The 11,725-nt window shown below is 43.4% G+C and overlaps 1 protein-coding gene across 2 annotated transcripts; it reads left to right on the forward strand.

The window, feature by feature from the left end:
* Positions 1-1,559: 1,559 nt before the first annotated feature.
* On the forward strand, positions 1,560-6,408 carry LOC147421852 (uncharacterized). Of its 2 annotated transcripts, XM_086502921.1 has the most exons (3): positions 1,560-1,719; positions 1,879-2,106; positions 5,264-6,408. In XM_086502921.1, exons 1-3 carry the CDS (start codon positions 1,693-1,695, stop codon positions 6,161-6,163), a joined length of 1,155 nt encoding a protein of 384 aa, XP_086359047.1. In that variant the 5' UTR covers positions 1,560-1,692; the 3' UTR covers positions 6,164-6,408. The 2 variants fall into 2 exon arrangements, with proteins under 2 accessions (XP_086359047.1, XP_086359046.1); XM_086502920.1 differs by having other exon boundaries at positions 1,583-2,106.
* Positions 6,409-11,725: the final 5,317 nt, after the last annotated feature.

The raw sequence follows: 11,725 nt of genomic DNA on the forward strand, positions 1-11,725 counted from the left end.
CCACCAATGCAATATCTCTTGCAGATTTGGTATGAGATTACACCCTACCTTACAAGGTAATGGTTCAGGATGGGTGTCTACAGTTGGTTGGTCTAACCTCTATGAACTTACTCCACTCCAACCCGCTTGCAACCTAGTTGGTTGTCTCCATTCCATATCGAGTATATGGCTGGATACTCAATGGTTGCAACATAGTTTATCGTCAGTCGTGGAAGACTGTTTGTAAGTGGTTGGGGAAAAGTACCTCACCCTTCCTGTTGCTATTCATCCTGCGTTGGATGGGCAACTTACAAGTGTTTTTTGCTAAAGGATATGCTAAGAGCATACGTTAGCACAACGCATTTTGAATGGGCAATTCTCTCCCTATTCTAGAATTTGCTTAGGTTAGGTTTTCAACTTTGAACAACTGTTGTGGTGGGGTTGGATACCAATTCAATAGTTTCATAAGTCAAAGACTTAGTAGGTGTGCTGACAAAGTATGTTGGCATGTAACCTTCATTAGGGGTGAACATGTAGCTCTGTGTGTTCCAAAATGTTCAGAAGTCTGACATGAGGACACTCCCTATTCTATCCCTCAGTAGCTATGAGCGTTTCAAGAGACTCACATGAGTTATCATGAGTTACCATTTAGATATGAGTGGTTGCAAAAGGACAACAATGTTGAAAATCAAGATGTTGCTCTTGGTTTCATTGAACCTCCTCATTGCACCTAGTATCGGTCATATGGACAATTGGCCCGCGTATGGGATGCCAATAAGGAAAACATCAGTGTTCTTACGAAGATACTACCACTTGTGTTTTCGAGGACGAAAACGCTTCTCCAAGGGGGGAGTAATGTCATGCCAAGGGTAGGACCAGGCACGGCCAAGGGCCAGGACGGACATGCAGTCAAGGGGGTCCCTATATTTAGTAGGCCAAGGGTCTATATAGGGCATGGCTGGATGGTGATGAGCATGGTCCAGTCCCCCGCAGTCTCACAGTTGCTCATTGTCATCTTCATTGCTGGTGGCTTTTGGTGGCTCTAGTTCTTGATTTGCAGAGGCGGAAAGGCTTTTGGTCGAAGTGCATATCCGTTAGAGGCTACTGTCATCCTCTCTCCACTTAGCTTGCTAGGTCACTTTTATTTTCTTTAGGAGAGCTTTTTTAATCTTAGCCTTGTGTCTTTTACCATTTGACCACATGCTTAGTTGTATCTTGTTTTTCAGTTTTTCGTTTGATCCTACGGTCTTACTTTGTAAACAGTGATGTACTTGCCCTCAGAACAGGCACCATTTGGACGTTTTAAGGGATTTTCAAGTAATAGAATCAGCCACTTTCATGCGCGCGCGCGTGTGTGTGTGTGTGTGAGAGAGAGAGAGAGAGAGAGAGAGAGAGAGAGAGTTGCATAATGTGCGTGTGTGTGAGAGAGAGCTGCATAATAGAAAGAGAGAGAGAAGGGCTAGCTACGCTACCTCCCTGGCTCCAAATTGAAAGAGAGAAGAAGAAAAAGAAGAGAATTTTGACGTCGTAGGAGGAGAGTTGAACTCAAGAACTAGTGTTCCCCCCCTCCCCCCCTCATTTTGGAAATCTCTCTCTCTCTCTCTCTCTCTCTCTCTCAAAACCCTTGATTATTCTCGTCTCCCTCCACTAGTGGTTGGCCTTCCACGCGTTTTCTTCTGAGCAAACAGACTGAGTTAGTCATGGCGGTTGTGGATGAAGGAAGCCCATTTACCTGCACAGGTTCGTAATGGATACATAGATTTCCTTTGCTGAATGGCTTTCCTGCTAGCGAATGGCACCAAGAGGAGGTTTCTGAGTGTTACACTTTCTTGTCACTTAACTTTGGAAGCAAACTTATCGAAAGAGCATCAGGGTTCCTTGCTTTCGTTGTGTGCACAGCTGCAGCAATGTCGACTTTATTCTCGCCCTCGGGGTCCTTTATGGAGGGGCATGAAGGGCATTGGCAAGGAAGCTCTGCATGTATTGGGCGAGGTCAAAAGAACCAAAAGCGACAAGATTGAGCTCGGAAATTCTTTTCAACATAAAGTTGCACGTTTGCTGAAGATGGACCTTCTTGCAGTTCTTCAAGAGTTGCAGAGGCAGAATGAAGTCGACCTGGCTATGAGGGTGAGCCTCCCTAGCTATCTATGTGTATGTGTATGTGTATGGGCATGAAGTTGCCCTACATACATCAATTTATAGTGAAAACTTTTGTACATTTGAACGATCTATACAGGTTGTCTACCTTGTTATTTGCATTCAGAGTATGGCTGCCATTTTTTTTCCTTCATTTATGAACTATAAAGAAATTACTCGTTTTAGGTCATTCGCTTATTTGGGTACATTTATTTGTCATAGGTCATTTGCTTATTTGGGTATAATTATTTTGTCGTAGATCATGTGCTTATTTGGGTACCATACTTCAGTAGCTTGCGTGACAGTTTTTCGTTTGGAAGGGACACGTTTTTGAAAGGTTTGGAGATTAGGTCATGACACATTTTTGAAAGTTTTGGAGATTAGCTTATGATGTTTGAATCCTACTATACTGACATATTCTAGTACACAAAGCTAGGCAATAATAAAATTCCTCTTAAAAGGTGGGGATGGAGAATAATATTGACCTTGATATAGAAAGTGTATGTATAATATACATACAAATGTTGTTTTGTTGTGGCTTTCGAGTTACACTTTTGTAATTATAACGAGCACAACATCCGAGCATCCAATGGCAGTACAATCTGATGTTAGTTTGGTACGAGATGGACTAGGCCAAAGCTAATATGACAGGTACGGTGAGAGAGAGAATGGCTAAAGCTAATATGACAGGTACGGAGAGTCTAGAAAAGAGCTTAGGATGCCTAAGTTGAATGGCATCTTTGCAGCACATGATTCTTGAACTTTGGCCCCATGAGCCATATGACAATAGTGGTCTAAAGGACCCAAATTTTCCCAAAACTACAGTTGATCAGTCAACATTCAAATTAATTGGATGCTTAACATGCTAATTTGGACACCTGTATGGAATTGGACAAGCCAAACACAGGGGTTTGTCCATTGGACGTGGATGTTGGGGTCAGACCAACTTGGGCGACTTAGGTGTGAACCTCTTTGTATGTAATGCCTATAAAGGCCAAAAACGCTTAATGGTAACCTCTCTTTTCATTGTGTGAATGGCGTGCCTTATCTCTTACTCTTCTTCTCTCTCCTTGCATACTCCATAGCCATGTCCATTTGAGAGGCAGTAAGCTTCTGCTTCGTGCTATACAACTGGTATTAGAGCGAGGAATTTCGACATCAGCCTCTCCCTATCCCGTGTGTGGCCGTGTGTGCAACATCTTTTGAGGAGCTTGGCTTTGAGGTGAGGCTCTGTAGAGAGGTTGAGCAGCAAGAGACAAGGAACTTGTGCTTGGAAGAGAATTATACACTCTTATACAATATCAACCTATATGTTGCTACATCAAAGATAGCAGTATAGCTTGAGCTTCTGTTATAATCAGAGCAAGAAGAAGAGATGGCCGACCATGCACAGCAGTGAGAACGCCAAGGACACCGCAACTGTGAAAGCAGGGGAGACCCAGGAGTACGGCTAGTAGAAGGCCGGGGAGGCTCACCACAACGCACAAGGAGAAGGCAGGCTGCGGGAGATGCAGGCCATGCAACGCAGGAGAAGGCCGGGCAGTGTAAGTCGAATCGGCCAAGGCTCATGGGCAGCCGATAGAGAGCTTTGCAGTTGAAATTGATAGCAACAAGCAGGACTTGCAGCGTGAATCGAGGCCATTCAGTTGGTGATGCCAGGCAAGCAATAGCCCAAGCACGTCAGTCCTGACGTTTCACAATAAATGACATTATTTTGTTTTTTTTTTCATTTTGGCATTTAGCCTAATTAAGAGCATGTTCACACAAGTTTTTGATTGATTGGCAAGCAGCTAGTGTAAAATCAATTGGACACAAGAGTCAAGACTTTCATCTTGCTTTCATGACGTTCTACATGATGTAGAATTGAGTCTATAACAACCTTTTCTTGTCGATGATTCATTGTAAAACAATGATTGGGCACTTAACCCAACACCCATCTTCATGATGTTCACGATTACATCTATGATCACGTAATACACAAGATTCTTTTATTTAATAACTACGATAATGTATGGGATTAGACACTGCCTCGACGAGCGCGATGGTCGACGGTAAGACCTTCCCAAATGTGAAACCCTATATTTGTGTATCCCACTCATGAGGTTAACGGGTAACCCTAAACCTGAGGTTTGGGAGTAAACCAAAAAACTTGCATGATGGTAGCTCAGAAGTAGCACCAGGTTGTGAGAAAATCTAAAACTCACGGTTTGCGAGTATACCAAAAACTTGTTGTGTCATGAGAGTGAAGAATTAAGTTCAAGGGGGTGTATGATGACAAATTATGCCAAGTTTGGCTGAAGGGGGCAATTGTTGGGGTCAGCCCAACCTGGGCGACTTAGGTGTGAACCTCTTTGTTTGTTATGCCTATTAAGGCCAGAAATCCTAAAATGGTAATCTCTCTTTTCATTGTGTGAATCGTGTGCCTTATCTTCTACTCTTCTTCTCTCTCCTTTGCATACTCCATAGCCATGTCCATTCGAGAGGCAGTAAGCTTCCGCTTCGTGCTCTACAGTGGACAACCTTGACCTAAGGTCCATTCTGGTTTGCTAGTTTTATGGTGGAACCTTTTTGTAGCTTACACTATCTTTATCTATCATCTACGGGCGGCGTTTTGCTCTCTGCCAGAGTAGGATTGCACACTCCAATTCATGAGTCGAGGAGGAATGCTCCTCCTCAGAAACTTTGAATTTCGTTCCATAAAATCTGAAACTTTAGCGATTATGGAATCGTGGCTATACATGTGTATAAGACTTGAGCTAGGGGGCAGGAAACTATTTTAATCGTGTTTAGGTATGTTCGGTTGTCTGTAATGCGCACATGTATTTTCTTAGGTGTATGTCAATGTACTCTTTTGGACAAGCACATCATAGCAGACAGCAAGCAAACAAGGCGCGAATGTGTAGTAGGTATTCTGTTAGACTACCCCATTGTATGTGTCAAGACGATATATCAGGTTATTCCCTCTGAAATGCTGAGTTACATATAAAGTACTCGAGCAAGCCCATTGTATGCGTGTCTCTCAAACGTTAATGTGGAATTCTGTTATAGAAGCTGGGTTCATATGTAGTGTCTGTGCACGTATGTTTATTTCAGCCCATTGCTCCTATTATGGTTCTGATTTGTTGCATTTGCCTATTTTTGTTAACAGGTTTTTAATGTGATTAGGAAGGAGTTCTGGTACAAGCCGGATATATATCTCTACAAGGATATGCTACACTGTCTTGCAAGAAACAAGCGGGTTCATGATTGTGAGAGACTTTTGAAGGACTTCAAAGTGGAGGGCTTGCCACCAGATGGGCTCTTACTAACAGAAGTCATGACCGCATACCTTGAATGTGGGATGCTTCCGCAGGCTATGGAAACTTTTGACGAAATGAGGAAAGGTAGCATCCCACCAGATGCGCCTGCATTTAAGGTTCTCTTAAAATTTCTGAAGAGAATGGGCAAGAAGGAGCTTAGAAGCAAAATAAGAAGTGAGTACATGGAATTCTATGAAGGGGTCATAGAGAGCAAGCACAGAAAACGAAAGGAGGAAAGTGACGAGGAGGAAGCGGAGATGGAGTGGCACCAAAAAATGAAGCTTGAAGAAAGTGACGAGGAAATGGAGCTGGAGAGGCACCATAGATTTGAGTATGCAGAAAGTGACGAGAAGGAAGAAGAGATGGTAAGGCATCAAAAATCGAAACTCGCTGAAAGTGATGAGGAGGAATGGGAGATGGAGTGCGAAGACGAGGAGGAAGTGGAGAGGCACCAAAGAGCTAAGAAGAGAGCTGAGCATGGAGAGAAGGAAGAAGAGATGGCGAGACATCAAAGGTCTAGACATGTTGAAAGCGACGAGGAGGAATGGGGGACGGAGGAATACGAAGAAAGTGACAAGGAGGAAGTGGAGACTGGGAGACACCAAAGAGCTAAGCATGAAGAAAGCAATGAGAAGGAAGAAGACAGGGGGAGCGATCAGAGGTCAAGTCATGTTGAAAGTGATGAGGAATGGGAGACGGAGGAGTACGAAGACAGCGACGAGGAGGAAGTGGAGATTGAGAGACACTGATGAGCTAAGCATGAGGAAGTAATGAGAAGGAACAAGAGATGCGGAGTCAGGTTGAAAGTGATGAGAAGGAAGAGTTTTGCCTTGGGAGTGGTACTAATTATCTGTACTTATGAAAGGATTAAATTTCCTTGGTATCAGAAGCTCCCTAACTTATTGAAGATAGTGCTGGGTCTCATTTGTTTGTTTTGCTGCCTTGAAATGGATAGAACAATTTTGGTTCATGAATCAGCTTGTTTGTTTGGCTAGTACTGGTACATGCGTGGTTCCTTTGATTATATTTTAGTTTATGAATTAGCTTGTTTGTTTGCAAGTGCTGGTACATGCGTGTGCGGTGGCTCCTTTGATTAATTATGAAAGCTATGCAACGAACAAGCTGACAGTGTGTAAGTGGTCTACCTATTGTGTGTGTGTGTGTGTGTGTGAGAGAGAGAGAGAGAGAGAGAGAGAGAGAGAGAGAGAGAGGTTTGATTTTGAGTGTTTGTTGTACACTTCATCGACACAATTTTGTTGTGATTATCATTGTGGGCATTGTTGGGTTGCATGTTCTTCTTGCTGCCTAAGCTGAGTGTTAGAGTTGATGATCTATGGAGAACTCTTGCATGCAACTCTTGTGGTCTTTGGAAAGTTTTATTTGGTGATTCTGGTCTTTCTCATGTGCCTAATCACAGGATCTCATTCAACAGATGCTTGCAGAGTAGTTGTGGACGCACAGGAGGTGTGGTCTCCTGCCAAAATGTTCGACTATTCCGATTTCCATGTTTTTACCATGATTCTATAGGAGCGTTTGGGTGAATTCTGAGTGGAGAGTGTCCCAAGTGGGGGTAACAGCTGCACCGTCGCGTAATAGCTCCCTAATTAGCTGCTGAAAATTGTTGAAAAGCAGCGCGAGTCCAAATATGTAGCGCAAGAATAGTAGTAACGCCATGAGCACAAGAAGACCCTCAAGTGGAGATAACAGCACGGAGCATGGAGTGGTGCTACCACCGGGGAGCGGCTCACAGCAGCAGCTACAGGCCAGATGCCCCAGCATAGCCGGCTACCTGCAGAACTACCTGTTTGGGTGCAGAACTGGCCCTCCATGTCGTCCCTGCAGCTCATGCCTAGACCGTCAACTCCTGCTCGTCCACCGCCACCATGTACAGCTCCTGTGCCTTCTTCATCATTGATCAATGCCCTCCAAAAAGACTGGCACTACCAAAGAAGGAATCGAAAGCTTGAAGTGCATTGTGGTCGGTGGCAATCCTGAGAAGTCAAGGAGCAAGTCTATTGAGATGCTAAGTGATCCAAAGAAAGACATTATATGACCCATACAGTGAGGATGCACTTAAGGAAGGGTAGGGTGGAGGTTGTAAGATGACTCCAAGGATCACAGTTACTGTGAGTTATTGCTCTTCTTTAGGGCATGACCAAATAAGGTGTTAAAGAGGCAGTGAAGCCAAGAGCCAAAGGACCGGTGAGGATACCATCAAGGTTGAGATGAATTAGCTTTGCATTTTACAATGGCAAGGACAAAATGTCTTCAAGTATGGTAAGTTCGAAGTTATGCAAAATCATCCCATACTGTACCTACTTTGCATAGGTCGAGTTGCATAGGTCGAGTATACAGGCTTTTGTTTCAGCCCATCTTAATAGAAGGACGTGCCATTTGTTTGCATCCATTGGTTCGTGGGAGGCATAGATCTTTTGGAGATTAGATGGCCCGTCTGCCTCTGTCTTTTGAAGCTTAGATTGAAGGGGTTGGAGTCCGTAGTGTGGCTATGGTGAGACTCTGTTGTACACAACCATGAGTCTCGTGGCGCTCTTGACGTTTGCTCATAAAGATACAACTATGATGTTGTCACATGTCACACCAAGGCTTGATTCAGAATCTTACTCATTGAAGGATATAAACTTTCTTCTTGTATGCATTCATGCCGGAAAAGTATGCACTACCATCTACTTCGATATGGAGTGCTCGTACTTGAATGTGGGGGTGCTAGCAATGAAGGATGCAGTAGGAAGGTTTGATCCATATTTGTTACTCATCAATGGAAGCAAAAGCACATGGCAAAGATGATTAAATGGCTCTTGATAACCACTTAGTGATGCCTCAAAAAGAGAGGCAAATTATGTCAGGACAATTGCGGAATGCAACATGAATGGAAGGTTACAGAGCTGTCCAACATGTGATGAGATATGTAGACGTGGCAGGAAATGGTGAGGTGGCAGTGGGTAGAGAACGAGAGTTGGCTAGTACATGCCACTAGCTCATGTGTATATACAAGGATGGAGGAATGGTTGAAAGACAAAGTTTATGTTTGTGTGTGCATGTCACAAACGGGCCACCGGGATAAATATAATTCATCACCACTTAATAGCGAAGCCAATTGATATAGAGAGTAATAGAGAGAAAGAGAGAGGTTGGACACAGTATCACTAAATACTGAAGCCAATAAATAAATATATGAATATATATATATATATATATATATATATATATATATATAGAGAGAGAGAGAGAGAGAGAGAGAGAGAGAGAGAGAGAGAGAGAGAGAGAGTACGGGCTAGAACATGGGTTGTCCCCCTTGTAAGGGTACTTTATTATTGGGGGGAAGTCTATACAAGGACTTGAACTGAATGTATTACCACGTGCGTTCTAGATCAGACTCGATGGTGCTTGAAAGTTTTGGCTTCCTATTCTCAGGGTTTTTAGGGCAAAAACCCTATTCCCAGTAACCTCTGTTCCTTACTCATAATCCTCGAGAACCAAGGTTCTTGCCTCTGCATTTCTCCTTCCAAACTCAGGGCATGGCATCCCTACTCCTAGAGTCCTCTTCCCGTGGATGATCTTAGCATCAACTTTGCTTTCTTGGACGTGAAGTCCTTCCTTGGGAATCTGAACTTCCTCATTCCAACTCGAGAGTCTAGCACTCTCAAATCCGTAAATCTACTCCCAAACTTGGGACAAAACCCTTGGGCTGATCTGGCTCTAGTTCCTTTGAGTGCTTTTCTCGTGCCAACCACTTTTTAAAAATGGTATGAATCTACTAGAAGCTCAATAAATTGTTATAACCTGAATACAATGCTTACACAATCACAACCCACGCGTCCTCGGATGCAGTCTCATGCACAGATGTTGCTTTTCCGAAAAGCAACCCGCTTTCTCAAAAAGCATGTACATGTATTTCCTCAAAGCATGTACTTGTATCTCAAAAAGCATGTACTTGTATTTCCCTAGTCCTTTCTCACCGGTACAATCTCCTTAGCAACGCTCTATGTCATCCATCCCGTGACACATTAGAGCTGTCTGTTTCGGATGGTTGAATACTGCTTCCAGATGCTCTATGTCACCCATCCGATGTGACACATCAAAAGTACCCATTCTTGGTGGCCCTACAGAATATTCCTGTTCACAGTGCTCTCGTCATCACACTTAATGACGCACTAGAAATAACTATACTTAGATGTGTCAGGGTAAGCCCAAACTGTGGCACCATATGGGAATGTCCTCTAACCACCTAGGAAAAGATAAATGATGAGATGGTCCAATAGCAAGAGGGTGCACCTTCTCTAACCAATGATTGTAAAGCACGCAGCCTACTTAATATGATATTCTCTAATGAAGCATTTGCACTTTGAGCTATCATCATTGTGTCTATACTCTCTCTCTATGCTCTTGCTCTTGGCGTAAACCTAACCCTAATCTCCATCTCTCTAACCCTGACCCTAACACCATGGTTAAGCTAAGGCTTCACCCTCCATAGCCTAATGCTAAGCCATTAGTGATTAGGAAGCACGCTTTTGCCACTTCCCTACTAGTTGTATTAGAGCTTGGCATGATTAGGATTTCCTGATCTATTTCTTAATCGGCCTATGATTGTGGAATATGTTCATGGTTTCAATCTATCGAGCCACTACCCTCATCAAACATTTGATTAAGCAAGTGATTAGGTGCATTCACTCTCTAATAATCTCTTTGATTGAGCACTATTACTTAGGATTACTTGCATTTGCATTTTAATGTTGTTTTTGTGTATTTTTATTCTTTAATTCTTCCCTATACATCGTTTGCTTGCACCAATTTTGTGTGGAGAGAATGCTTGTCGAGATCTTTTTGGCAAGCTCCTAATCGTTGCATTCCGAGATCAAGAGGTCACTCAACACCATTGCCCACTTTGTGCTTTTTTTTTTTGGGTGTGTGTGACTGTATATTTTTGTGTGCTTTAATTACATCCTGAAGATAGGTGTGTGAGTGTGCGTGTGCACTATTTGTGGTGGGAACCACTCTCTACAAAAGTGAAGGGATTGCTTGGATTTTCCTCTTTTTGGTATATTCGGCACCGCTTTTGCAACTTTGCATTAACTTCGATCCTACTTTGCGAGCTCGTTATTAACACCGTCAAAGCCCTAACGTGATTCACAAGGTATTGAAAATCTATGCTTTATGTCAAATGATAGCCTACTTCCTCAGCAAGGCAAACATAGAGCACCTCACGTTTGTCTTCCACCCATTTCCCACATTCTCTGCAAGCTCTACATATTCAAGAAGGGCCTGGTCGCATGAGCATAGGAGCCGCTCGTTAGCTAGTTACCAGCAGTTAAAGCTAGAGAGAGAGTGTTAAAACACGTCAATTTAATTCTCTCGAAAGTTGCCCAGATTCTCTCGTGAACACCAGGATTGCCTCGTAAACACCAAGATTGTCTATTTTATAGAGCAGCCGCCTTGCTGGTTCTGCACTTACTTTTTTTAACCCTCGCTTCAGGCAGTTGACCAGCGATTTGCAGCCAATGATGGCGTGTCTCATCAACCAAATGACTGGGCTGGAAATCTATTGAGCAGGCTCACATGACCAGGCTCTATCAAAGAAATAAGCGGAAGTGGAAATTCATTGTCGAGCTAAGTTTTTATCGCTTCGCTAACCCCGCATGGCATACACTGCTCAACTCATCTGATGCTTGCACCTGCCAACGACCATTCATTCCTCGAGCCACCTACTATTGTGTTTGCACTTGCTCGTGCTCGTTGCTTATCGGTAATCGGCCTCAGCTACCCTCGTCATCAGCAATACCCTGTAGAAAATTGCCTATCGGCTTCTGGCAGTTACCAAGGAACCATACCCCATAGAGGGGGGTTTCCCACCTTAAGCTTTGAGGCCCACAAGCAAGGACTCTTTCCCATGGTCCGTCTGTCCATAATTCTTTGGGTTAACCCCAGCTCCGTCCTCATACCTTTGGCTCTTCTTTGTCGTAATCTAAACCCAATAAGGGATGGTTCCCATGCACATAAGCTCAACTACACATTTTGGAATGTATGCACTATTTAATATCAAGATTAGCAAAGCCTCCTACATTCACACTTGCACCACCACGGGCTCTAGACACTGTCCATAGAAGTTCTCTGCAATAAGACTGCCCATGACTTGCAGACACACAAGCATCACGTTTGTTATGTATGTGTACTTTGCACCATCAACCATGAAGGCCACACCCTCAACATTTCAGACAAACAACATCAATGAAAATGAATGACATCAACAAAACGACATGACGATGACAACAACAAATGACAACGACATCAAGAAA

The sequence above is a fragment of the Adiantum capillus-veneris genome, chromosome 27 (assembly GCF_014529385.1).
Source record: "Adiantum capillus-veneris isolate H3 chromosome 27, ASM1452938v2, whole genome shotgun sequence".
Lineage (NCBI taxonomy): Eukaryota > Viridiplantae > Streptophyta > Polypodiopsida > Polypodiales > Pteridaceae > Adiantum > Adiantum capillus-veneris.